Genomic DNA, 24084 nt, shown 5'->3' with positions numbered 1-24084 from the left:
ACATGTATTAAACAGTACTAACTCTAGTCGTAATGCCAGTGTAATTTACGTAACATGTATTAAACAGTACTAACTCTAGTCGTAATGCCAGTGTAATTTACGTAACATGTATTAAACAGTACTAACTCTAGTCGTAATGCCAGTGAAATTTACGTAACATGTATTAAACAGTACTAACTCTAGTCGTAAAGCCAGTGTAATTTACGTAACATGTATTAAACAGTACTAACTCTAGTCGTAAAGCCAGTGTAATTTACGTAACATGTATTAAACAGTACTAACTCTAGTCGTAATGCCAGTGTAATTTACGTAACATGTATTAAACAGTACTAACTCTAGTCGTAATGCCAGTGTAATTTAATAGGAAGTGGTGAATGACGCAATGAGCAGAATCTACATGCTTAAAGGCTGATTCCCTGAGTACCTTAAAGAAAATAGTCGGAGTTCAGTGTTCGTTATTATATTAGGTTCTATTCTGAAACTCTGGTTTGAAGATTACGATTTTCTGTAGCTATTTTTCTTACGTCTGCCAGTCTTTGGCATATTGTTAAATGGGCATCGATGTGTTAAACGTCTAAAACGTACTTGCTTGTCTGAAAAGCATCCTCCAACTCCATCCTATGACGTTTACATTTGTTGTTGTTAGCAGCATTTGCAAACGCCTGCACGCAACAAACCACAAGCGGCGCTCTCGTTTTTTACAGAACTACAAATTAACTAAATCATTAATCTCATAGCAAAACATAATGTTTCACTCTTAGAAAACATCATGCATACCTAGCTGGCACATAGCGGCAACGTTAGACAGTTTGGCTTGTGTTCGCTAGTTTAGCTAGCTAGCATGCTAGCCCTACCTGTCTGGTGTATCGGACTTCTTCGGAGCCGTTGAGAAGTGGGGTTCTCTCGCCGCCACCGGACTCGTCACCTCGGCTCGACCACGACACTTTCTTCGTGATATTAGCCATGCTTACACGTGGTATTTCTCCACTCTCTCAATCAGTGAGATTGTTTTTAATTTGCAGTTGTGTTTGGATAACTACCTCTCATTCTAGCTTCCTATGGGATGATCTCAATGAGTACCACCTCGCGTCCTCTCTCCTTGTCTCTTTCTGAAAACCCATTGGAGGAGAAATCCAGAGGTCCCACCCCTCTGACCATCTCCTCCAATGGGTTTTGAAAAGGAGATAAGGAGAGATGAGTGAGGACGTAAAGAGGGAACAATTAAGATAATCCACATGACTAAAATCATAAGCGAACTCGTGATGGTTTCTAACGGTGGCACACAGGGTCAAACGTAACTGTTGTTCGCATGGATTTCTGGGAATTATAGTTCTCTAACTGACAGCTGAGACCAAAAACAGAGAGGAAGACGCATTTTTTGCCAATATTTTTTCAGCATAAGAGCCAGACAATGATATCGATGTCATATTATGAAGAACTGATGGTTTACATGTTGGTGGTTAATTATTGAATAATCTAGGTGTTTGTGGCAGTCTTACATCAAGGACCTTGGAAATTGAAATAGTTGAAGTAGGCTACAGAAAAAACACAATGTTTTCCCCTCTCAAGTGAAATAATATACTGACAAGACAAAACCATGCATAACAAAGACATACAAACAAATACAAACGAACTGAGTGAATCAATGTTTATAGATAAAGGATCATTTGTCTCATGAATGATGACTGTTATATATCCAGTAGAGTAGAGAGCAGCTCCAACTGACATCATCTTGATTTATTAGCATGATAATAACTGACATCAGATGTCAGTTGGTCAACTAGCAGCTAGTCTGTTGACTTTATAACAGAACAATCTGAACGATAAACAGTCTGTCCCTCTGCCTGTCTGTCTGTCCCTCTGTCTGTCTGTCTCTCTCGCTCTCTCTCTCTGTCTGTCTGTTGCTGGGTAACAATATATATGATATGAAACAGTCTTTGTTTAGCCATATAACATTGCTTTAAGTAATAATTGATGGCTTTCATTCACATGCTCATTTTACAGTGTGTCAGTGGCACTGTTTAAGGTCAGAGAAGTGTTAGGGTTCCTCTTTCAATATAGGTCCACATTAAGTCCGAAGGGCAGTTCTGCCGGTCTTCATTCTCCCTGGTAGTTAATTGATTGATATTAAAACATTTAGACAGCTGAATCCCAAGTAAACCCGTAGGCTGGTTGTTGTTATTTGTTATTATTTATTTTTAATTAACACCCAATTAATACCTAGACAACCAGGTGAGGGGAAATCAATTACCTTAATTGATCAATCAAGTACAGAGAAGTAAAAACCAGCCCACTCTGCCCTAAAGGACCACACTGTAGATCTAGGAGTGCCTATAGGGACGAGGGATGAGGGACGAGCGGTTAGTGTCAGTTTGGAATCAAACGTCTCAGCTACAGTGTTCCAGGCACTCGCAGGCTACCTGCTGCACCTCCCCATGAACTCCGTCAACATCCCCCAACTCGAGCACCACCCCCCGGGGTACCCCCCTCCCCATAGCCACCCCCGTCACCTCCCCAGGACTCAATACCCGGTCCCACACGGTGAACCCCGCCAGGCGCCCCACGAACCCCTCGGTGGGATCAAACCCTCCCCCCTGGCTGTCCTGCTCTGCTCCCAGCACCACTAACCCCCCTCCCGGCACCTCGTAACCCTTCCTGAACCGTGACCCTGCGGAGGTCAGGCGCCGGTCGGTGTAGTGCCAGAAACGTCCCTGGATAGAGGACCAGAGGACACAGAGGTGGTGCCAGCACCCGTCCAGCACAGAGTCCACAGGGAGCTCACGGTACGCAGGGTCTCCCACCACGAAGTCCAGGGTTGCTCGGCTGGGGGTGGAGGAAGAGTATGAGGAGGAGGAGGAGTTGCGTCCGTATAGGACTAGTTTGTTGTCGTCGTCTTCCGTGGCGTAAGAGAGGAGCGTTCCTACGTAACCGACGTCGACGCGGATCCACAGGCACACGGAGAGTTCTGGAAGAGCAGGGAAGCTCCGGGAGAAGGTGACGTAGTTCTCAGAGGAAGCTGACGGAAACAGGAGCATGGAGTCCACATTACAGACTGGAGGAGAGAAAAGAGAGAGACAAGATAGTCAGTGAGTACTGGAACAAAAAACACTGCAACAAATCAGACCTGGGATATCTCTAGTTTTAACTACTCGTTGTGGCATCAGACCTGGGATATCTCTAGTTTTAACTACTCGTTGTGGCATCAGACCTGGGATAACTCTAGTTTTAACTACTCGTTGTGGCATCAGACCTGGGATATCTCTAGTTTTAACTACTCGTTGTGGCGTCAGACCTGGGATAACTCTAATTTTAACTACTCGTTGTGGCGTCAGACCTGGGATAACTCTAGTTTTAACTACTCGTTGTGGCGTCAGACCTGGGATAACTCTAGTTTTAACTACTCGTTGTGGCGTCAGACCTGGGATAACTCTAGTTTTAACTACTCGTTGTGGCGTCAGACCTGGGATAACTCTAGTTTTAACTACTCGTTGTGGCGTCAGACCTGGGATAACTCTAGTTTTAACTACTCGTTGTGGCGTCAGACCTGGGATAACTCTAGTTTTAACTACTCGTTGTGGCATCAGACCTGGGATAACTCTAGTTTTAACTACTCGTTGTGGCATCAGACCTGGGATAACTCTAGTTTTAACTACTCGTTGTGGCATCAGACCTGGGATAACTCTAGTTTTAACTACTCGTTGTGGCATCAGACCTGGGATAACTCTAGTTTTAACTACTCGTTGTGGCATCAGACCTGGGATATCTCCTTTTCAGAGGGAACAAATATAGTAGATACATTGGACTAAAACTATTTGAATACAGATCCCAAAAAATGACACATTCTTCAAACTTTTTAATACAGATCTAAAAAAAAAATGGCTACTTTTTAAAAGTATTTCAGTACAGATCCCAAGAACTGACTACTTTGTAACGCTATTTTAATACAGATCCCAAAAAATTGCTACTTTTTTAACGTTTTTCAATAGAGATCCCAAAAACAGACTACTTTTTAAAACTATTTCAAAACAGATCCCAAAAACGGACTACTTTGTAAAACTATTTGAATACAGATCCCCACTGGGGTTATTATTTGACCCTGCTGGTCATCTATGAAAGTTTGAACATCTTGAAGAACAATCTGGCCTTAATGGCCATGTACTCTTATAATCTCCAACCGGCACAGCCAGAAGAGGACTGACCACCTCTCATAACCTGGTTCCTCTCTACCCGGCACAGCCAGAAGAGGACTGGCCACCCCTCAGAGCCTGGTTCCTCTCTACCCGGCACAGCCAGAAGAGGACTGGCCACCCCTCAGAACCTGGTTCCTCTCTAGGTTTCTTCCTAGGTTCCTGACTTTCTAGTGAGTTTTTCCTAGCCACCGTGCTTCTACATCTGCATTGCTTGCTGTTTGGGGTTTTCGGCTGGGTTCCTGTATAGCACTTTGTGACATCTGCTGAAGTCATGACTTCCGCCGAAATTGGTCCCTCTCCTTGTTCAGGCGGCATTCGGCGGTCGAAGTCGCCGACCTTCTAGCCATCGCTGATCCTCTTTTCATTTTCATTTTCCTTTGGTTTTGTCTTGTCTTGTATCACACCTGGTTCCAATCCCATTCATTACATGTTGTGTATTTAACCCTCTGTCCCCCTCATTGTCCTTGTCGGTGATTGTTTGTAAGCTATGTGCAAGTTATGTTCTGGTGTGCGACGGGTTTTGTACCCACTTGTATTATTTAGTATATTTTGGTTTTCTGAGTTTTTGAGCACTTATTAAACTGCTCTGTTTTATACTAAGTTCATTCTCCTGTGCCTGACTTCCCTGCCACCAGCACGCACCCTTACAGCTGATGTAAAAAGGGTTTTATAAATACATTTGATTGTCTTTATAAATACATTTGATATCTTCCTACCTCCTGCTGTTATGACTATCCCCTCATATCCTTCTACCTCCTGCTGTTACGACTATCCCCTCATATCCTCCTACCTCCTGCTGTTACGACTATCCTCTCATATCCTCCTACCTCCTGCTGTTACGACTATCCTCTCATATCATCCTACCTCCTGCTGTTACGGCTATCCTCTCATATCCTCCTACCTCCTGTTATGACTATCCTCTCATATCCTCCTACCTCCTGTTACGACTATCCTCTCATATCGTCCTACCTCCTGCTGTTACGACTATCCCCTCATATCCTCCTACCTCCTGTTACGACTATCCTCTCATATCCTCCTACCTCCTGCTGTTACGACTATCCCCTCATATCCTCCTACCTCCTGCTGTTACGACTATCCCCTCATATCCTCCTACCTCCTGCTGTTACGACTATCCTCTCATATCCTCCTACCTCCTGCTGTTACGACTATCCCCTCATATCCTCCTACCTCCTGCTGTTACGACTATCCCCTCATATCCTCCTACCTTCTGCTGTTATGACTATCCCCTCATATCCTCCTACCTCCTGCTGTTACGACTATCCCCTCATATCCTCCTACCTCCTGCTGTTACGATTATCCCCTCATATCCTCCTACCTCCTGCTGTTACGACTATCCTCTCATATCCTCCTACCTCCTGCTGTTACGACTATCCTCTCATATCCTCCTACCTCCTGCTGTTACGACTATCCCCTCATATCCTCCTACCTCCTGCTGTTACGACTATCCTCTCATATCCTCCTACCTCCTGCTGTTACGACTATCCCCTCATATCCTCCTACCTCCTGCTGTTACGACTATCCTCTCATATCCTCCTACCTCCTGCTGTTACGACTATCCCCTCATATCCTCCTACCTCCTGCTGTTACGACTATCCCCTCATATCCTTCTACCTCCTGCTGTTACGACTATCCCCTCATATCCTCCTACCTCCTGCTGTTACGACTATCCTCTCATATCCTCCTACCTCCTGCTGTTACGACTATCCTCTCATATCCTCCTACCTCCTGCTGTTACGACTATCCTCTCATATCATCCTACCACCTGCTGTTACGGCTATCCTCTCATATCCTCCTACCTCCTGTTATGACTATCCTCTCATATCCTCCTACCTCCTGTTACGATTATCCTCTCATATCGTCCTACCTCCTGCTGTTACGACTATCCCCTCATATCCTCCTACCTCCTGTTACGACTATCCTCTCATATCCTCCTACCTCCTGCTGTTACGACTATCCCCTCATATCCTCCTACCTCCTGCTGTTACGACTATCCTCTCATATCCTCCTACCTCCTGCTGTTACGACTATCCCCTCATATCCTCCTACCTCCTGCTGTTACGACTATCCCCTCATATCCTCCTACCTTCTGCTGTTATGACTATCCCCTCATATCCTCCTACCTCCTGCTGTTACGACTATCCCCTCATATCCTCCTACCTCCTGCTGTTACGACTATCCCCTCATATCCTCCTACCTCCTGCTGTTACGACTATCCTCTCATATCCTCCTACCTCCTGCTGTTACGACTATCCCCTCATATCCTCCTACCTCCTGCTGTTACGACTATCCCCTCATATCCTCCTACCTCCTGCTGTTACGATTATCCCCTCATATCCTCCTACCTCCTGCTGTTACGACTATCCCCTCATATCCTCCTACCTCCTGCTGTTACGACTATCACCTCATATCCTCCTACCTCCTGTTACGACTATCCTCTCATATCCTCCTACCTCCTGCTGTTACGACTATCCCCTCATATCCTCCTACCTCCTGCTGTTACGACTATCCCCTCACATCCTCCTACCTCCTGCTGTTAAGACTATCCCCTCACATCCTCCTACCTCCTGCTGTTACGACTATCCCCTCATATCCTCCTACCTCCTGCTGTTACGACTATCCCCTCACATCCTCCTACCTCCTGCTGTTACGACTATCCCCTCATATCCTCCTACCTCCTGCTGTTACGACTATCCCCTCATATCCTCCTACCTCCTGCTGTTACGACTATCCCCTCATATCCTCCTACCTCCTGCTGTTACGACTATCCCCTCATATCCTCCTACCTCCTGCTGTTACGACTATCCCCTCATATCCTCCTACCTCCTGCTGTTACGACTATCCCCTCATGTCCTCCTACCTCCTGCTGTTACGACTATCCCCTCATATCCTCCTACCTCCTGCTGTTACGACTATCCCCTCATATCCTCCTACCTCCTGCTGTTACGACTATCCCCTCATATCCTCCTACCTCCTGCTGTTACGACTATCCCCTCATATCCTCCTACCTCCTGCTGTTACGACTATCCCCTCATATCCTCCTACCTCCTGCTGTTACGACTGTCCCCTCATATCCTCCTACCTCCTGCTGTTACGACTATCCCCTCATATCTTCCTGCTCATATCCCCAGATCTCTTTCTCTCTTTCTATCTCATTCCCTCTCCTTCCCTCTCTCTCTCTCCCTCCTCACATCCACAGGTCAGGACAATGTAGTAAAAGCAGACAGTAAATCATGAAGCCTGAAGTCTACTGTAGCCCAGGGTGGTGGTCCCTACAGGACTGGCTGGATAGGGGTTCTGGCCTGAGAACAGGACTGTCGGTGTAACAGCTTTGTTCTCAATCATGTTTTATAGGTCAAACACACCATGATGACGAACGGCTAAAAGCAGAGTGGGACCATCTAATCCCAGTCTTGGACTGTTTCTGCATTCAACAACAGCAAACGAGGAGGCTATAGGAAAAACACACTGGTACCCAGGCTATAGGAAAAACACACTGGTACCCAGGCTATAGGAAGGCTATAGAAACAGACTGGTGCCCAGGCTATAGGAAGGCTATAGAAACAGACTGGTACCCAGGCTATAGGAAGGCTATAGAAACAGACTGGTGCCCAGGCTATAGGAAGGCTATAGAAACAGACTGGTACCCAGGCTATAGGAAGGCTATAGAAACAGACTGGTGCCCAGGCTATAGGAAGGCTATAGAAACAGACTGGTACCCAGGCTATAGGAAGGCTATAGAAACAGACTGGTACCCAGGCTATAGGAAGGCTATAGAAACAGACTGGTACCCAGGCTATAGGAAGGCTATAGAAACAGACTGGTACCCAGGCTATAGGAAGGCTATAGAAACAGACTGGTACTCAGGCTATAGGAAGGCTATAGAAACAGACTGGTACTCAGGCTATAGGAAGGCTATAGAAACAGACTGGTACCCAGGCTATAGGAAGGCTATAGAAACAGACTGGTACCCAGGCTATAGGAAGGAAACAGACTGGTACCCAGGCTATAGGAAGGCTATAGAAACAGACTGGTACCCAGGCTATAGGAAGGAAACAGACTGGTACCCAGACTATAGGAAGGCTATAGAAACAGACTGGTACCCAGGCTATAGGAAGGCTATAGAAACAGACTGGTACCCAGGCTATAGGAAGGCTATAGAAACAGACTGGTACCCAGGCTATAGGAAGGAAACAGACTGGTACCCAGGCTATAGGAAGGAAACAGACTGGTACCCAGGCTATAGAAAGGAAACAGACTGGTACCCAGGCTATAGGAAGGCTATAGAAACAGACTGGTACCCAGGCTATAGGAAGGAAACAGACTGGTACCCAGGCTATAAGGAAGGCTATAGAAACAGACTGGTACCCAGGCTATAGGAAGGAAACAGACTGGTACCCAGGCTATAGGAAGGCTATAGAAACAGACTGGTACCCAGGCTATAGGAAGGAAACAGACTGGTACCCAGACTATAGGAAGGCTATAGAAACAGACTGGTACCCAGGCTATAGGAAGGCTATAGAAACAGACTGGTACCCAGGCTATAGGAAGGCTATAGAAACAGACTGGTACCCAGGCTATAGGAAGGAAACAGACTGGTACCCAGGCTATAAGGAAGGCTATAGAAACAGACTGGTACCCAGGCTATAGGAAGGAAACAGACTGGTACCCAGGCTATAGGAAGGCTATAGAAACAGACTGGTACCCAGACTATAGGAAGGCTATAGAAACAGACTGGTACCCAGGCTATAGGAAGGAAACAGACTGGTACCCAGGCTATAGGAAGGCTATAGAAACAGACTGGTACCCAGGCTATAGGAAGGCTATAGAAACAGACTGGTACCCAGGCTATAGGAAGGCTATAGAAACAGACTGGTACCCAGGCTATAGGAAGGCTATAGAAACAGACTGGTACCCAGGCTATAGGAAGGCTATAGAAACAGACTGGTACTCAGGCTATAGGAAGGAAACAGACTGGTACCCAGGCTATAGGAAGGAAACAGACTGGTACTCAGGCTATAGGAAGGATATAGAAACAGACTGGTACCCAGGCTATAGGAAGGCTATAGAAACAGACTGGTACCCAGGCTATAGGAAGGCTATAGAAACAGACTGGTACCCAGGCTATAGGAAGGCTATAGAAACAGACTGGTACCCAGGCTATAGGAAGGAAACAGACTGGTACCCAGGCTATAGGAAGGCTATAGAAACAGACTGGTACCCAGGCTATAGGAAGGCTATAGAAACAGACTGGTGCCCAGGCTATAGGAAGGAAACAGACTGGTACCCAGGCTATAGGAAGGCTATAGAAACAGACTGGTACCCAGGCTATAGGAAGGCTATAGAAACAGACTGGTACCCAGGCTATAGGAAGGAAACAGACTGGTACCCAGGCTATAGGAAGGCTATAGAAACAGACTGGTACCCAGGCTATAGGAAGGCTATAGAAACAGACTGGTACCCAGGCTATAGGAAGGCTATAGAAACAGACTGGTACCCAGGCTATAGGAAGGCTATAGAAACAGACTGGTACCCAGGCTATAGGAAGGAAACAGACTGGTACCCAGGCTATAGGAAGGCTATAGAAACAGACTGGTACCCAGGCTATAGGAAGGCTATAGAAACAGACTGGTACCCAGGCTATAGGAAGGCTATAGAAACAGACTGGTACCCAGGCTATAGGAAGGCTATAGAAACAGACTGGTACCCAGGCTATAGGAAGGAAACAGACTGGTACCCAGGCTATAGGAAGGCTATAGAAACAGACTGGTACCCAGGCTATAGGAAGGCTATAGAAACAGACTGGTACCCAGGCTATAGGAAGGCTATAGAAACAGACTGGTACCCAGGCTATAGGAAGGCTATAGAAACAGACTGGTGCCCAGGCTATAGGAAGGAGACAGACTGGTACCCAGGCTATAGGAAGGCTATAGAAACAGACTGGTACCCAGGCTATAGGAAGGCTATAGAAACAGACTGGTGCCCAGGCTATAGGAAGGAAACAGACTGGTACCCAGGCTATAGGAAGGAAACAGACTGGTACCCAGGCTATAGGAAGGCTATAGAAACAGACTGGTACCCAGGCTATAGGAAGGCTATAGAAACAGACTGGTACCCAGGCTATAGGAAGGCTATAGAAACAGGCTGGTACCCAGGCTATAGGAAGGAAACAGACTGGTACCCAGGCTATAGGAAGGCTATAGAAACAGACTGGTACCCAGGCTATAGGAAGGCTATAGAAACAGACTGGTACCCAGGCTATAGGAAGGCTATAGAAACAGACTGGTACCCAGGCTATAGGAAGGCTATAGAAACAGACTGGTACCCAGGCTATAGGAAGGCTATAGAAACAGACTGGTACCCAGGCTATAGGAAGGCTATAGAAACAGACTGGTACCCAGGCTATAGGAAGGCTATAGAAACAGACTGGTACCCAGGCTATAGGAAGGCTATAGAAACAGACTGGTACCCAGGCTATAGGAAGGCTATAGAAACAGACTGGTACCCAGGCTATAGGAAGGAAACAGACTGGTACCCAGGCTATAGGAAGGAAACAGACTGGTACCCAGGCTATAGGAAGGCTATAGAAACAGACTGGTACCCAGGCTATAGGAAGGCTATAGAAACAGACTGGTACCCAGGCTATAGGAAGGCTATAGAAACAGACTGGTGCCCAGGCTATAGGAAGGCTATAGAAACAGACTGGTACCCAGGCTATAGGAAGGCTATAGAAACAGACTGGTACTCAGGCTATAGGAAGGCTATAGAAACAGACTGGTACCCAGGCTATAGGAAGGCTATAGAAACAGACTGGTACCCAGGCTATAGGAAGGCTATAGAAACAGACTGGTACCCAGGCTATAGGAAGGCTATAGAAACAGACTGGTACTCAGGCTATAGGAAGGAAACAGACTGGTACCCAGGCTATAGGAAGGCTATAGAAACAGACTGGTACCCAGGCTATAGGAAGGCTATAGAAACAGACTGGTACCCAGGCTATAGGAAGGCTATAGAAACAGACTGGTACCCAGGCTATAGGAAGGCTATAGAAACAGACTGGTACCCAGGCTATAGGAAGGAAACAGACTGGTACCCAGGCTATAGGAAGGCTATAGAAACAGACTGGTACCCAGGCTATAGGAAGGCTATAGAAACAGACTGGTACCCAGGCTATAGGAAGGCTATAGAAACAGACTGGTACCCAGGCTATAGGAAGGCTATAGAAACAGACTGGTACCCAGGCTATAGGAAGGATATAGAAACAGACTGGTACCCAGGCTATAGGAAGGCTATAGAAACAGACTGGTACCCAGGCTATAGGAAGGCTATAGAAACAGACTGGTACTCAGGCTATAGGAAGGCTATAGAAACAGACTGGTACCCAGGCTATAGGAAGGCTATAGAAACAGACTGGTACCCAGGCTATAGGAAGGTTGAAGAGAACTTAATCTGTCAGCCATTTCTCAACTTGTCAATCACAAACTGGCTACAGTTATAACCAGCTGACTGATCAATGTGTAGAGATGATTCTGAATTTCTTGGCTAAGGCAGTGTGTATCACTTTCTAGACTTACAGAATATAGTGTTTCTCTAACTGGGTTTATTTACCTTAGGTTATTCAACGTGAACAATATAGTTATATTGATTCTTCAGATGTGAACATAACTCTTAACTCTCAGATGGTCCAAACTCACTGAGACTATATCCTGTTTCCTACATCTATCAACACTTAACTCCTCTCTCTCTCTCTCTCTTTCTCTCTCGCTGTCTCTCTGTCTATCCTCTCTCTCTCTCTGTCTCTCTCTCTCTCTCTCTCTCTCTCACTCCTTCTCTTCTCTGTCTGTTTATCTATTTAGAGAGTAGAGGACCTTGTAGTCCCAAGATGTGTTGCTAGTTTGGTATTAGACAAATGTAATGGTTCAACTCCCCTTCCCCTCCAGACTGAATGGAAACACACAACAATGCCTTTAACAGATGTGTGTGTGTGTGTGTGTGTGTGTGTGTGTGTGTGTGTGTGTGTGTGTGTGTGTGTGTGTGTGTGTGTGTGTGTGTGTGTGTGTGTGTGTGTGTGTGTGTGTGTGTGTGTGTGTGTGTCTCTGGTCTCTCGTGGCTCAGCAGATGTTGTTTATGGATGTAAAACACATGCAGTGCATTATGAAAGTATTCAGAGCCCTTTACTTTTTCCACGTTTTGTTATGTTACGGCCTTATTCTAAAATGGATTAAATTCATTATTTTCCTCATCAATATACACACAATACCCCATAATGACAAAGCGAAAACAGATTTTTAGAAATGTTTGCAAATCTATAAAAAATTAAAAACAGAAATACCATATTTAAATAAGTGTCACGGATCCCTCCGGAACTGTCATTACGCACACCTGGTCCCCATTCCCATTGATTAGTAATCATGGGAGAAGGGCCTTGGTCAGGGAGGTGACCAAGAACCTGATGGTCACTCTGACAGAGCTTTAGAGTTTCTCTGTGGAGATGGGATAACCTCCCAGAAGGACAACCATCTCTGCAGCACTCCACCAATCAGGCCTTCATGGTAGAGTGGCCAGACGGAAGTCACTCCTCAGTAAAAGACACATGACAGCCCGCTAGGAGTTTGTCAAAAGGCACCTAAAGGACTCAGACCATGAGAAACAAGATTCTCTGGTCTGATGAAACCAATATTGAACCCTTTCGCCTGAATGCCAAGCGTCACTTCTGGAGGAAACCTGGCACCATCCCTATGTTGTGGGGATGTTTTTCAGCGGCAGGGACTGGGAGACTAGTCAAGATCCAGGGAAAGGTGAACGGAGCAAAGTACAGAGAGATCCTCGATGAAAACCTGCTCCAGGACCTCAGACTGGGGCGAAGGTTCACCTTCCAACAGGACAATGACCCTAAGCACACAGCCAAGACAATGCAGGAGTGGCTTTGGGACAAGTCTCTTTGAATGTCCTTGAGTGACCCAGCCAGAGCCCGGACTTGAACCCAATCGAACATCTCTGGAGAGACCTGAAAATAGCTGTGTAGCAACACTCCCCATCCAACCTGACAGAGCTTGAGAGGATCTGCAGAGAATGGGAGAAACTCCCCAAATACGGGTGTGCCAAACTTGTAGTGTCATACCCAAGACTCGAGGCTGTAATCGCTGTCAAAGGTGCTTCAACAAAGTACTGAGTTAAGGGTCTGAATACTTATTTAAATGTGATATTTGTTTGTTTGCACAAATGTCTAACTATTCTATTGGATGCTATGTAATGTCACACCACATTACACCTCTCTATGGGATACTATGTGATGTCACACCACATTACACCTCTCTATGGGATACTATGTGATGTCACACCACATTACACCTCTCTATGGGATACTATGTGATGTCACACCACATTACACCTCTCTATGGGATACTATGTGATGTCACACCACATTACACCTCTCTATGGTATACTATGTAATGTCACACCACATTACACCTCTCTATGGGATACTATGTGATGTCACACCACATTACACCTCTCTATGGGATACTATGTGATGTCACACCACATTACACCTCTCTATGGGATACTATGGGATATCACACCACATTACACCTCTCTATGGGATACTATGTAACGTCACACCACATTACACCTCTCTATGGGATACTATGTAATGTCACACCACATTACACCTCTCTATGGGATACTATGTAACGTCACACCACATTACACCTCATTAGGGGATACTATGTAACGTCACACCACATTACACCTCTCTATGGGATACTATGGGATGTCCCACCACATTACACCTCTCTATGGGATACTATGTAACGTCACACCACATTACACCTCTCTATGGGATACTATGGGATGTCACACCACATTACACCTCTCTATGGAATACTATGTAACATCACACCACGTTACACCTCTCTATGGGATACTATGTGATGTCACACCACATTACACCTCTCTATGGGATACTATGGGATGTCCCACCACATTACACCTCTCTATGGGATACTATGGGATGTCCCACCACATTACACCTCTCTATGGGATACTATGGGATGTCACACCACATTACACCTCTCTATGGGATACTATGTAACGTCACACCACATTACACCTCTCTATGGGGTACTATGTAATGTCACACCACATTACACCTCTCTATGGGATACTATGGGATGTCCCACCACATTACACCTCTCTATGGGATACTATGGGATGTCACACCACATTACACCTCTCTATGGGATACTATGTAATGTCACACCACATTACACCTCTCTATGGGATACTATGTAATGTCACACCACATTACACCTCTCTATGGGATACTATGGGATGTTACACCACATTACACCTCTCTATGGGATACTATGGGATGTCACACCACATTACACCTCTCTATGGGATACTATGGGATGTCCCACCACATTACACCTCTCTATGGGATACTATGGGATGTCACACCACATTACACCTCTCTATTTTATAGTTGTTTAATTGGCATTACATCACTGGATGCTGTGTTGTGTGCTGACAGAGGGTTTCCAGAAATCCCAGTTTGAAGATTCCTGGAACCACAATGGAACAAGCAGGACATCTGGAATCTTAAAACCAGAAATGATGGAAAACCTGGGAATTCTGGTAAAGTTACTGGAGTTTTGCTTTTCGGTTATTGCCACCTGACAGAGGTTGATCTGAAGTTACTTACTGGTAGCTTCTCTCCTGGGGATGTGCTGCAGAGGGATCTTATGTCTCACTGGAAGCTGGAGAAGGTTCTGGATTTGTGATTCCTCTCCTTTCATCTCCTCCTCTTCCTCCTCTCCCTCCCTCCTCTCTGTCCGCTCTTCCTCTCCCCTCCTCCTCTCTGTCCGCTCTTCCTCTCCCCTCCTCCTCTCTGTCCGCTTCACTTCACTCTTCCTCCACACCTCGTCCCCCCTCCTCCTCTCCATCTCTTCCTCCTCTCTCGTCTCCTCCACAGACTGTGGTTTTGGCCCATGTTGAGGACGACCAGGCCGTGGGCTCTCCTGTCCTCTCTCCCCCAGCCTCTTCCTCTCCTCCTGGGACTGAAAAGGAGGCTGTGTGGGGTGGGGAGGTGGAGGCTGTAGTCTTGTCCTCATCCTCCTGTCTTTGGTGTGTTTTGGCTGGGAATGGGGTTGGGGTTTGGGCTGGTGCTGGTAATATGTCTGGGTGTGTCCGGGCTGGGTCTGGGTGTCCTGTCTTGGGCTCTGTCCTCTGGAGGCCTGGGTCCTCTGTGGGGGTGCTGTGTCCTGGGGGGTGAGGTTGGAGGTGAGGGGGTCTCCTGTCCTCTCTGATCCCCTGGAAGAGACTACATTCCCCTGTAAAAGCTCCCCCAGCCTCCCTTCGAGCCGGCTCATCCGGAGATCCTGTTCCCTCAGGGACTCCTGGAGACCTCTCAGCCCAACCAGAAGCTCCTCTCGCTGGGCTTCCAGGGAGTCGAGACGCCCCTCCTGGCTGTGTAGCTCCAGGGTGAGGCTGGAGAGAGACTCTCCCTGCTCCTGACTCGGTCTCTGGGTCTGCCTGCTGCCCTGTGGAGAGGAGAGGAGAGGAGAGGAGAGGAGAGGAGAGGAGAGGAGAGGAGAGGAGAGGAGAGGAGAGGAGAGGAGAGTCATAGCAGAACAGATTCTAGCCACCACATTTGGCTAACTGGCATTATATTATTCACTATAGGGAAGAGTGAGACATTTTTATTTGGGCAGGGCCATTCAAACTCAAACCTGGGAACCTCCTTGGGTGCACATTTTGGTTTTTGCCCTCGCACTACACAAATAACCAAATAACCAACTTTGAATCAGCTGTGTAGTGCTAGGGCAAGAACTAAAATGTGCAGCCAGGGAGGCCCCAGGACTGACTTTGGGTAGCCCTGCCTCAGTGTTTCCCAAACTGTCCCTGTCTGTTGTTGCTTAGAGTACCTGTCCCTGTCTGTTGTTGCTTAGAGTACCTGCCCCTGTCTGTTGTTGCTTAGAGTACCTGCCCCTGTCTGTTGTTGCTTAGAATACCTGTCCCTGTCTGTTGTTGCTTAGAATACCTGTCCCTATCTATTGTTGCTTAGAGTACCTGTCCCTGTCTGTTGTTGCTTAGAGTACCTGTCCCTGTCTGTTGTTGCTTAGAATACCTGGCCCTGTCTGTTGTTGCTTAGAGTACCTGTCCCTGTCTGTTGTTGCTTAGAGTACCTGTCCCTGTCTATTGTTGCTTAGAGTACCTGTCCCTGTCTGTTGTTTAGAGTACCTGTCCCTCTCTGTTGTTGCTTAGAATACCTGTCCCTGTCTGTTGTTGCTTAGAATACCTGTCCCTGTCTGTTGTTGCTTAGAATACCTGTCCCTGTCTGTTGTTGCTTAGAATACCTGTCCCTGTCTGTTGTTGCTTAGAGTACCTGTCCCTGTCTGTTGTTGCTTAGAATACCTGTCCCTGTCTGTTGTTGCTTAGAATACCTGTCCCTGTCTGTTGTTTAGAGTACCTGTCCCTGTCTGTTGTTGCTTAGAATACCTGTCCCTGTCTGTTGTTGCTTAGAATACCTGTCCCTGTCTGTTGTTTAGAGTACATGTCCCTGTCTGTTGTTGCTTAGAATACCTGTCCCTGTCTGTTGTTGCTTAGAATACCTGTCCCTATCTATTGTTGCTTAGAGTACCTGTCCCTGTCTGTTGTTGCTTAGAGTACCTGTCCCTGTCTGTTGTTGCTTAGAATACCTGGCCCTGTCTGTTGTTGCTTAGAGTACCTGTCCCTGTCTGTTGTTGCTTAGAGTACCTGTCCCTGTCTATTGTTGCTTAGAGTACCTGTCCCTGTCTGTTGTTTAGAGTACCTGTCCCTCTCTGTTGTTGCTTAGAATACCTGTCCCTGTCTGTTGTTGCTTAGAGTACCTGTCCCTGTCTGTTGTTGCTTAGAATACCTGTCCCTGTTTGTTGTTGCTTAGAGTACCTGTCCCTGTCTGTTGTTGCTTAGAATACCTGTCCCTGTCTGTTGTTGCTTAGAATACCTGTCCCTGTCTGTTGTTGCTTAGAGTACCTGTCCCTGTCTGTTGTTGCTTAGAGTACCTGTCCCTGTCTGTTGTTTAGAGTACCTGTCCCTCTCTGTTGTTGCTTAGAATACCTGTCCCTGTCTGTTGTTGCTTAGAGTACCTGTCCCTGTCTGTTGTTGCTTAGAATACCTGTCCCTGTTTGTTGTTGCTTAGAGTACCTGTCCCTGTCTGTTGTTGCTTAGAATACCTGTCCCTGTCTGTTGTTGCTTCGAATACCTGTCCCTGTCTGTTGTTGCTTAGAATACCTGTCCCTGTCTGTTGTTGCTTAGAGTACCTGTCCCTGTCTGTTGTTGCTTAGAATACCTGTCCCTGTTTGTTGTTGCTTAGAATACCTGTCCCTGTCTGTTGTTTAGAGTACCTGTCCCTGTCTGTGTCTCTCTCTCAGTCCTCTCTCCAGCGAGGCCAATCTTCCCTCCATCCTCTTGTTCTTCTTCTGTAGTTTCCTGCTCCAGTCTTTCAGTCCGTCCAGATCCTGTTTTTTTGGTAAGATTTTTTATATGTTTCCCCCCACAAAAACAAAACAGGACAGAAACAAGATAAAACAATGACAGGATCCAAATTAAAACGAAATATAACCATAACAATAATTTTAACGTAATAATATAACATATATACATATGTATTTCTATATTTTAATTTAAAATATAACATAATCTATAACATACATGTAAATATAACATAATATTATAGTAATAATATAGCTAAAATGATATAAACAGTAACCTGTGTGGCGGTGTCTCTGAGTTGTGTTAGTTCCTGGGTGAGGTTTCTGTGTTGGTCAGACAGGGTCTGAACTCTGACCTCTAGGGAGGTCGACACGTTAGACATATGGGACAGAAGCTCTAACCGGCTCAGGGTCTGTTCCTGGAATCGACGGAACTGAGAAACAAACACACAACATAATCTAAAGTTCTTACACACACACTATATATACAGCAGTACGTGGAAACCCATTCAAATGAGTGGTTACTTCAGCTTCACCCGTTGCTGATAGGTGTATAAAATTGAGCACACCGCCATGCAATCTCCATAGACAAACATTGGCAGTAGAATGACCTTACTGAAGAGCTGTGACTTCCAACGTGGCACCGTCATAGGATGCCACCTTTCCAGCAAGTCAGTTCGTCAAATTTCTGCCCTGCTAGAGTTGCACCGGTCAACTGTAAGTGCTGTTATTGTGAAGTGGAAACGCCTAGGAGCAACAACGGCACAGCCGCAAAGAGGTAGACCACACAAGAACAGGACCGCTGAGTGGTGAAGAGCGTAGCCGGTAAAAATCGTCTGTCATTGGTTTTAACACTCACTACCGAGTTCCAAACTACCTCTGGAAGCAACATCGGCACAAGAACTGTTCGTCTGGAGCTTCATGAAATTGGTTTCCATGGCCGAGTAGCCGCAACACAAGCCTAAGATCACCACGCACAATGCCAAGCGTTGGCTGGAGTGGTGTAAAGCTCACCGCCATTGGACTCTGGAGCAGTGGAAACGCGTTCTCTGGAGTGATGGATCACGCTTCACCATCTGGCAGTCCGACGGACGAATCTGGGTTTGGCGAATGCCAGGAGAACTCTACCTGCCCCAATGCATAGTGCCAACTGTAAAGTTTGGTGGAGGAGGAATAACGGTCTGGTTCGGGCTAGGCCCACTAGTTCTAGTGAAGAGAAATCTTAATGCTACAGCATAAAATTATATTCTAGACGATTCTGTGCTTCCAACTTTGTGGCAACAGTTTGGGGAAGGCCCTTTCCTGTTTCAGCATGACAATTTCTCCGTGCACAAAGCCAGGTCCATACATAAATGGTTTGTCTAGATCGGTGCGGAAGAACATGACTGGCCTGCACAGAGCCCTGACCTCAACCCCATCGAATACCTTTGGGATGAATTGGAACCCCGACTGCAAGCCGCGCCTAATTGCCCAACATCAGTGCCCGACCTCCCTAATTCTCTTGTTGCTGAAAGGAAGCAAGTCCCCGCAAAAATGTTCCAACATCTCGTGGAAAGTCTTCTCAGAAGAGTGGAGGCTGTTATAGCAGCAAAGGGGGGAACAACTCTATATTTATGCCCATGATTTTGGAATGAGATGTTGGACGATCAGGTGTCCACATACTTTTGGTCATTTAGTGTTATCCTACTTATGGATAATAACGTTCTAATTTTTGAATTTTCTTGTAATAAAACAATAACACATCAAGGGCGACACACACATGAACAGACTTACAAACACACACATGAACACACACACACACTGACACACACCCACAGACACACACACAAACCATACACACTGACCTGATCGTCTAGTCGTCTGAGTCTCTGGTAGATGGGCTTCCTGAGCTCAGCAGCACCCTGTCCCCTACAGGCCTGAAGCTGGAGGACAACCAGGAGAACCAGGGCCAGGGCCCTCCGTCTGGCTCTGAGGCTGGTCATAGTGCAGCGTGGCTGGGTTCGGGCAAGGCAGGGGTCTGGGTGTCTAGAGGTGCGGAGGTTGTTAGCTCTGAGAGCTACCGAGGCTAACTAATAGAGGTAAAGGAGAGAGAAGAGGGATGGGGCAGTGCAGGGATGGGAAGCCCCCTCACACACACACACGAATGCATCACACTGACGCACACACACACATCTGTTTTTTTCCCACAATGCATCACTGGCAGGGAAGCAGATTCAGAACATGATGGCTTTACCAGAGACCTCTCTCTCTCTCTCACACACACACACACACACACAAACACAACACACACACAAACACACAAATACACACAAAAACACACATGAACACAAACACACGCATGAACACACACACCATTAACCAATAGGTAAGTGAAATAAACTCAAAAGAACAAAAGTATTAAGTAATAAATGTATTCTATTTTACAAATCTAGGTCCTATTTTCTGTTTTTGCAGTGTAGTCAGTTGGCTGTAGTTGTATGGATATATATTCTTCAGGTGGCTGTAGTTGTATAGATATATATTAGTCAGGTGGCTGTAGTTGTATGGATATATATTAGTCAGGTGGCTGTAGTTGTATAGATATATATTAGTCAGGTGGCTGTAGTTGTATGGATATATATTAGTCAGGTGGCTGTAGTTGTATAGATATATATTAGTCAGGTGGCTGTATAGTTGTATAGATATATATTAGTCAGGTGGCTGTAGTTGTATAGATATATATTAGTCAGGTGGCTGTAGTTGTATAGATATATATTAGTCAGTTGGCTGTATAGTTGTATGGATATATATTAGTCAGGTGGCTGTATAGTTGTATAGATATATATTAGTCAGGTGGCTGTATAGTTGTATAGATATATATTAGTCAGGTGGCTGTATAGTTGTATAGATATATATTAGTCAGGTGGTGTAACGACTGTCTTCTGAAATGAACCAAGGCGCAGCAGGTATGTGAATACTCATTTTTTAATTACCCAACAAAAGGAGTAAAGCATCCACAGGAAACAATAAACGTGACAGCAGCAACAGTTTGCAGGCTAAAAAACGCAGTGCAAAACAACCACCCACAAACCCCAGTGACAAACAACTCCTACATATATGACTCCCAATCAGGAACAACGATTCCCAGCTGTTCCTGATCAGGAGTCACAAGACACACACAAGACTGCCACGTCCTGACCCCCAAACTACTACACCAGCTCCATCTGCTGGTCAGGACGTGACAGTACCCCCCCCTCAAGGTGCAGACCCCAGAATGCACCTAACCACAACAACAACAAAAAACACCAACAAACAACCCATAAACAATAACCCCTAAACAATAAAGGGAGGGAAGGGAGGGTGGCTGCCGTCACCGACGGCACTGTGCTACACCCTCCCTCCCCAACCCACCAATCCTGGAGGTGGCTCAGGTGCAGGCCGTGGACCTCGCTCCACCTTCGGCGTCGCCCACTTTGATGGCGCCGATAGCTGCGCCGGGCCGACGGGCCACTCGGGCTGACCCGGGCAGACGGACCACTCGGGCTGGACCGGGGGACAGGAGGGCCCCTCGGCCTGGGCCGGGGAACAAGAGGGCCCCTCGGGCTGGGCCGGGGGACAAGAGGGCCCCTCGGGCTGGGCCGGGGGACAAGAGGGCCCCTCGGGCTGGGCCGGGGAACAAGAGGGCCCCTCGGGCTGGGCCGGGGACAGGAGGCCCTGGCTGGGCCGGAGGGCCCCTGCCGAGGGCAGGGCCTCGGCAGGGGGCAGGAGGGCCCCTCGGGCTGGGCCGGGGACAGGAGGGCCCCTCGGGCTGGGCCGGGGGACAGGAGGGCCCCTCGGGCTGGGCCGGGAACCGGAGGGCCCCTCGGGCTGGGCCGGGGAACCGGAGGGCCCCTCGGGCTGGGCCTAAGGGCAGGAGGGCAGGAGGGCAGGAGGGCCACTCGGGCTGGGCCGGAGGACAGGAGGGCCACTCGGGCTGGGCCGGAGGGCAGGAGGGCCACTCGGGCTGGGCCGGAGGGCAGGAGGGCCACTCGGGCTGGGCCGGAGGGCAGGAGGGCCACTCGGGCTGGGCCGGAGGGCAGGAGGGCCACTCGGGCTGGGCCGGAGGACAGGAGGGCCACTCGGGCTGGGCCGGAGTACAGGAGGGCCACTCGGGCTGGGCCGGAGGGCAGGCAGGGCACCCTGGCAGACCCGGGCAGTCGGGCCGCTCTGGCAGAACCGGGCAGTCTGGCCGCACTGGCAGAACCGGGCAGTCTGGCCGCTCTGGCAGAACCGGGCAGTCTGGCCGCTCTGGCAGAACCGGGCAGTCTGGCCGCTCTGGCAGAACCGGGCAGTCTGGCCGCTCTGGCAGCTCAGGGCAGTCTGGCCGCTCTGGCAGCTCAGGGCAGTCTGGCCGCTCTGGCAGCTCAGGGCAGTCTGGCCGCTCTGGCAGCTCAGGGCAGTCTGGCCGCTCTGGCAGCTCAGGGCAGTCTGGCCGCTCCGGCAGCTCAGGGCAGTCTGGCCGCTCCGGCAGCTCAGGGCAGTCTGGCCACTCCGGCAGCTCAGGGCAGTCTGGCCACTCCGGCAGCTCAGGGCAGTCTGGCCACTCCGGCAGTTCAGGGCAGTCTGGCCACTCCGGCAGTTCAGGGCAGTCTGGCCACTCCGGCAGTTCAGGGCAGTCTGGCCACTCCGGCAGTTCAGCGCAGTCTGGCCACTCCGGCAGTTCAGCGCAGTCTGGCCACTCCGGCAGTTCAGCGCAGTCTGGCCACTCCGGCAGTTCAGCGCAGTCTGGCCACTCCGGCAGTTCAGCGCAGTCTGGCCACTCTGGCGACTGTTGACTGGCGGGCAGCTCTGACGACTGTTGACTGGCGGGCAGCTCTGACGACTGTTGACTGGCGGGCAGCTCTGACGACTGTTGACTGGCGGGCAGCTCTGACGACTGTTGACTGGCGGGCAGCTCTGACGACTGTTGACTGGCGGGCAGCTCTGACGACTGTTGACTGGCGGGCAGCTCTGACGACTGTTGACTGGCGGGCAGCTCTGGTGATGGTTGACTGGCGGGCAGCTCTGGTGACTGTTGACTGGCGGGCAGCACTGACGACTGTTGACTGGCGGGCAGATCTGACGACTGTTGACTGGCGGGCAGCTCTGACGACTGTTGACTGGCGGGCAGCTCTGACGACTGTTGACTGGCGGGCAGCTCTGACGACTGTTGACTGGCGGGCAGCTCTGACGACTGTTGACTGGCGGGCAGCTCTGACGACTGTTGACTGGCGAGGCTGGGTTGACTGGCGAGGCTGGGTTGACACACTAGACTCCTGATGCGTGGGGCTGGTATAGGACGTGCCAGCCTGGAGACACGCACCTCCATGCTAGTGCGTCTGGCGGGAAACACCGGACCGAAAGGGCGCGCTGGCGGTCTTGATTGTAGGGTTGGCATCCCCCCTTCCGGCTCGATGCTCACCTTGCCCTGGCACCTGCGGGGCGCTGGTACTGGGCGAACTGGGCTGTGCGTCCGTATAGGCGAGATGGTGCATACCTCAGCGTAACATGGCACCCTCCACCTCCTATGCACCTCCCTGTAGTCACGGGAAGCTGGCTTACGGCTCTTCCCTGGCCTGGCCAAGCTACCCGTGTGCCCCCCAAAAAAAATTTATTGGGGGTGCCTCTCGGGTTTCCTTAGCTCCCTTAACTTGTCCGCCCAGAATTTTCTTTCGTCCTGCCAGGTCCATTCCTCCATTTTCCTCTCCTGTGGCTTCCTCCTCTTCTGCTGCTTGGTCCTTTGGTGGGTGGTTCTGTAACGACTGTCTTCTGAAATGAACCAAGGCGCAGCAGGTATGTGAATACTCATTTTTTAATTACCCAACAAAAGGAGTAAAGCATCCACAGGAAACAATAAACGTGACAGCAGCAACAGTTTGCAGGCTAAAAAACGCAGTGCAAAACAACCACCCACAAACCCCAGTGACAAACAACTCCTACATATATGACTCCCAATCAGGAACAACGATTCCCAGCTGTTCCTGATCAGGAGTGACAAGACACACACAAGACTGCCACGTCCTGACCCCCAAACTACTACACCAGCTCCATCTGCTGGTCAGGACGTGACAGGTGGCTGTAGTTGTATAGATATATATTAGTCAGGTGGCTGTATAGTTGTATAGATATATATTAGTCAGGTGACTGTATAGTTGTATGGATATATATTAGTCAGGTGGCTGTATAGTTGTATAGATATATATTAGTCAGGTGGCTGTATAGTTGTATAGATATATATTAGTCAGGTGGCTGTAGTTGTATAGATATATATTAGTCAGGTGGCTGTATAGTTGTATAGATATATATTAGTCAGGTGGCTGTATAGTTGTATAGATATATATTAGTCAGGTGACTGTATAGTTGTATGGATATATATTAGTCAGGTGGCTGTATAGTTGTATAGA

General features: G+C 48.2%; 2 protein-coding genes across 4 annotated transcripts in view; both read right to left on the bottom strand.

Moving 5' to 3' along the window:
- LOC106602010 (chloride channel 7) overlaps positions 1-1117 on the bottom strand; it is a 65364-nt gene extending 64247 nt beyond the window's left edge. For 2 of the 3 annotated variants that reach the window (XM_045715939.1, XM_045715940.1), the window contains exon 1: positions 855-1113. In XM_045715939.1, the coding sequence (XP_045571895.1) occupies positions 855-965 (111 nt within the window). In that variant the 5' untranslated portion in view covers positions 966-1113. Of the gene's footprint in view, positions 1-854 lie in introns of all 3 variants that reach the window. The other variant, XM_045715941.1, reaches the window with a different exon arrangement.
- Positions 1118-1633: 516 nt separating this feature from the next.
- On the bottom strand, positions 1634-19804 carry LOC106591681 (pentraxin-4). Its single transcript, XM_045715942.1, has 5 exons — positions 19528-19804; positions 17962-18117; positions 17597-17710; positions 14914-15751; positions 1634-3052 (listed from the first exon to the last, which is right to left on the bottom strand). Exons 1-5 carry the CDS (start codon positions 19663-19665, stop codon positions 2388-2390), a joined length of 1911 nt encoding a protein of 636 aa, XP_045571898.1. The 5' UTR covers positions 19666-19804; the 3' UTR covers positions 1634-2387.
- Between the last annotated feature and the right edge of the window lie 4280 nt (positions 19805-24084).

Source organism: Salmo salar, chromosome ssa03 (genome assembly GCF_905237065.1).
Source record: "Salmo salar chromosome ssa03, Ssal_v3.1, whole genome shotgun sequence".
Lineage (NCBI taxonomy): Eukaryota > Metazoa > Chordata > Actinopteri > Salmoniformes > Salmonidae > Salmo > Salmo salar.
This window is presented reverse-complemented; position numbering and strand designations above follow the sequence as displayed.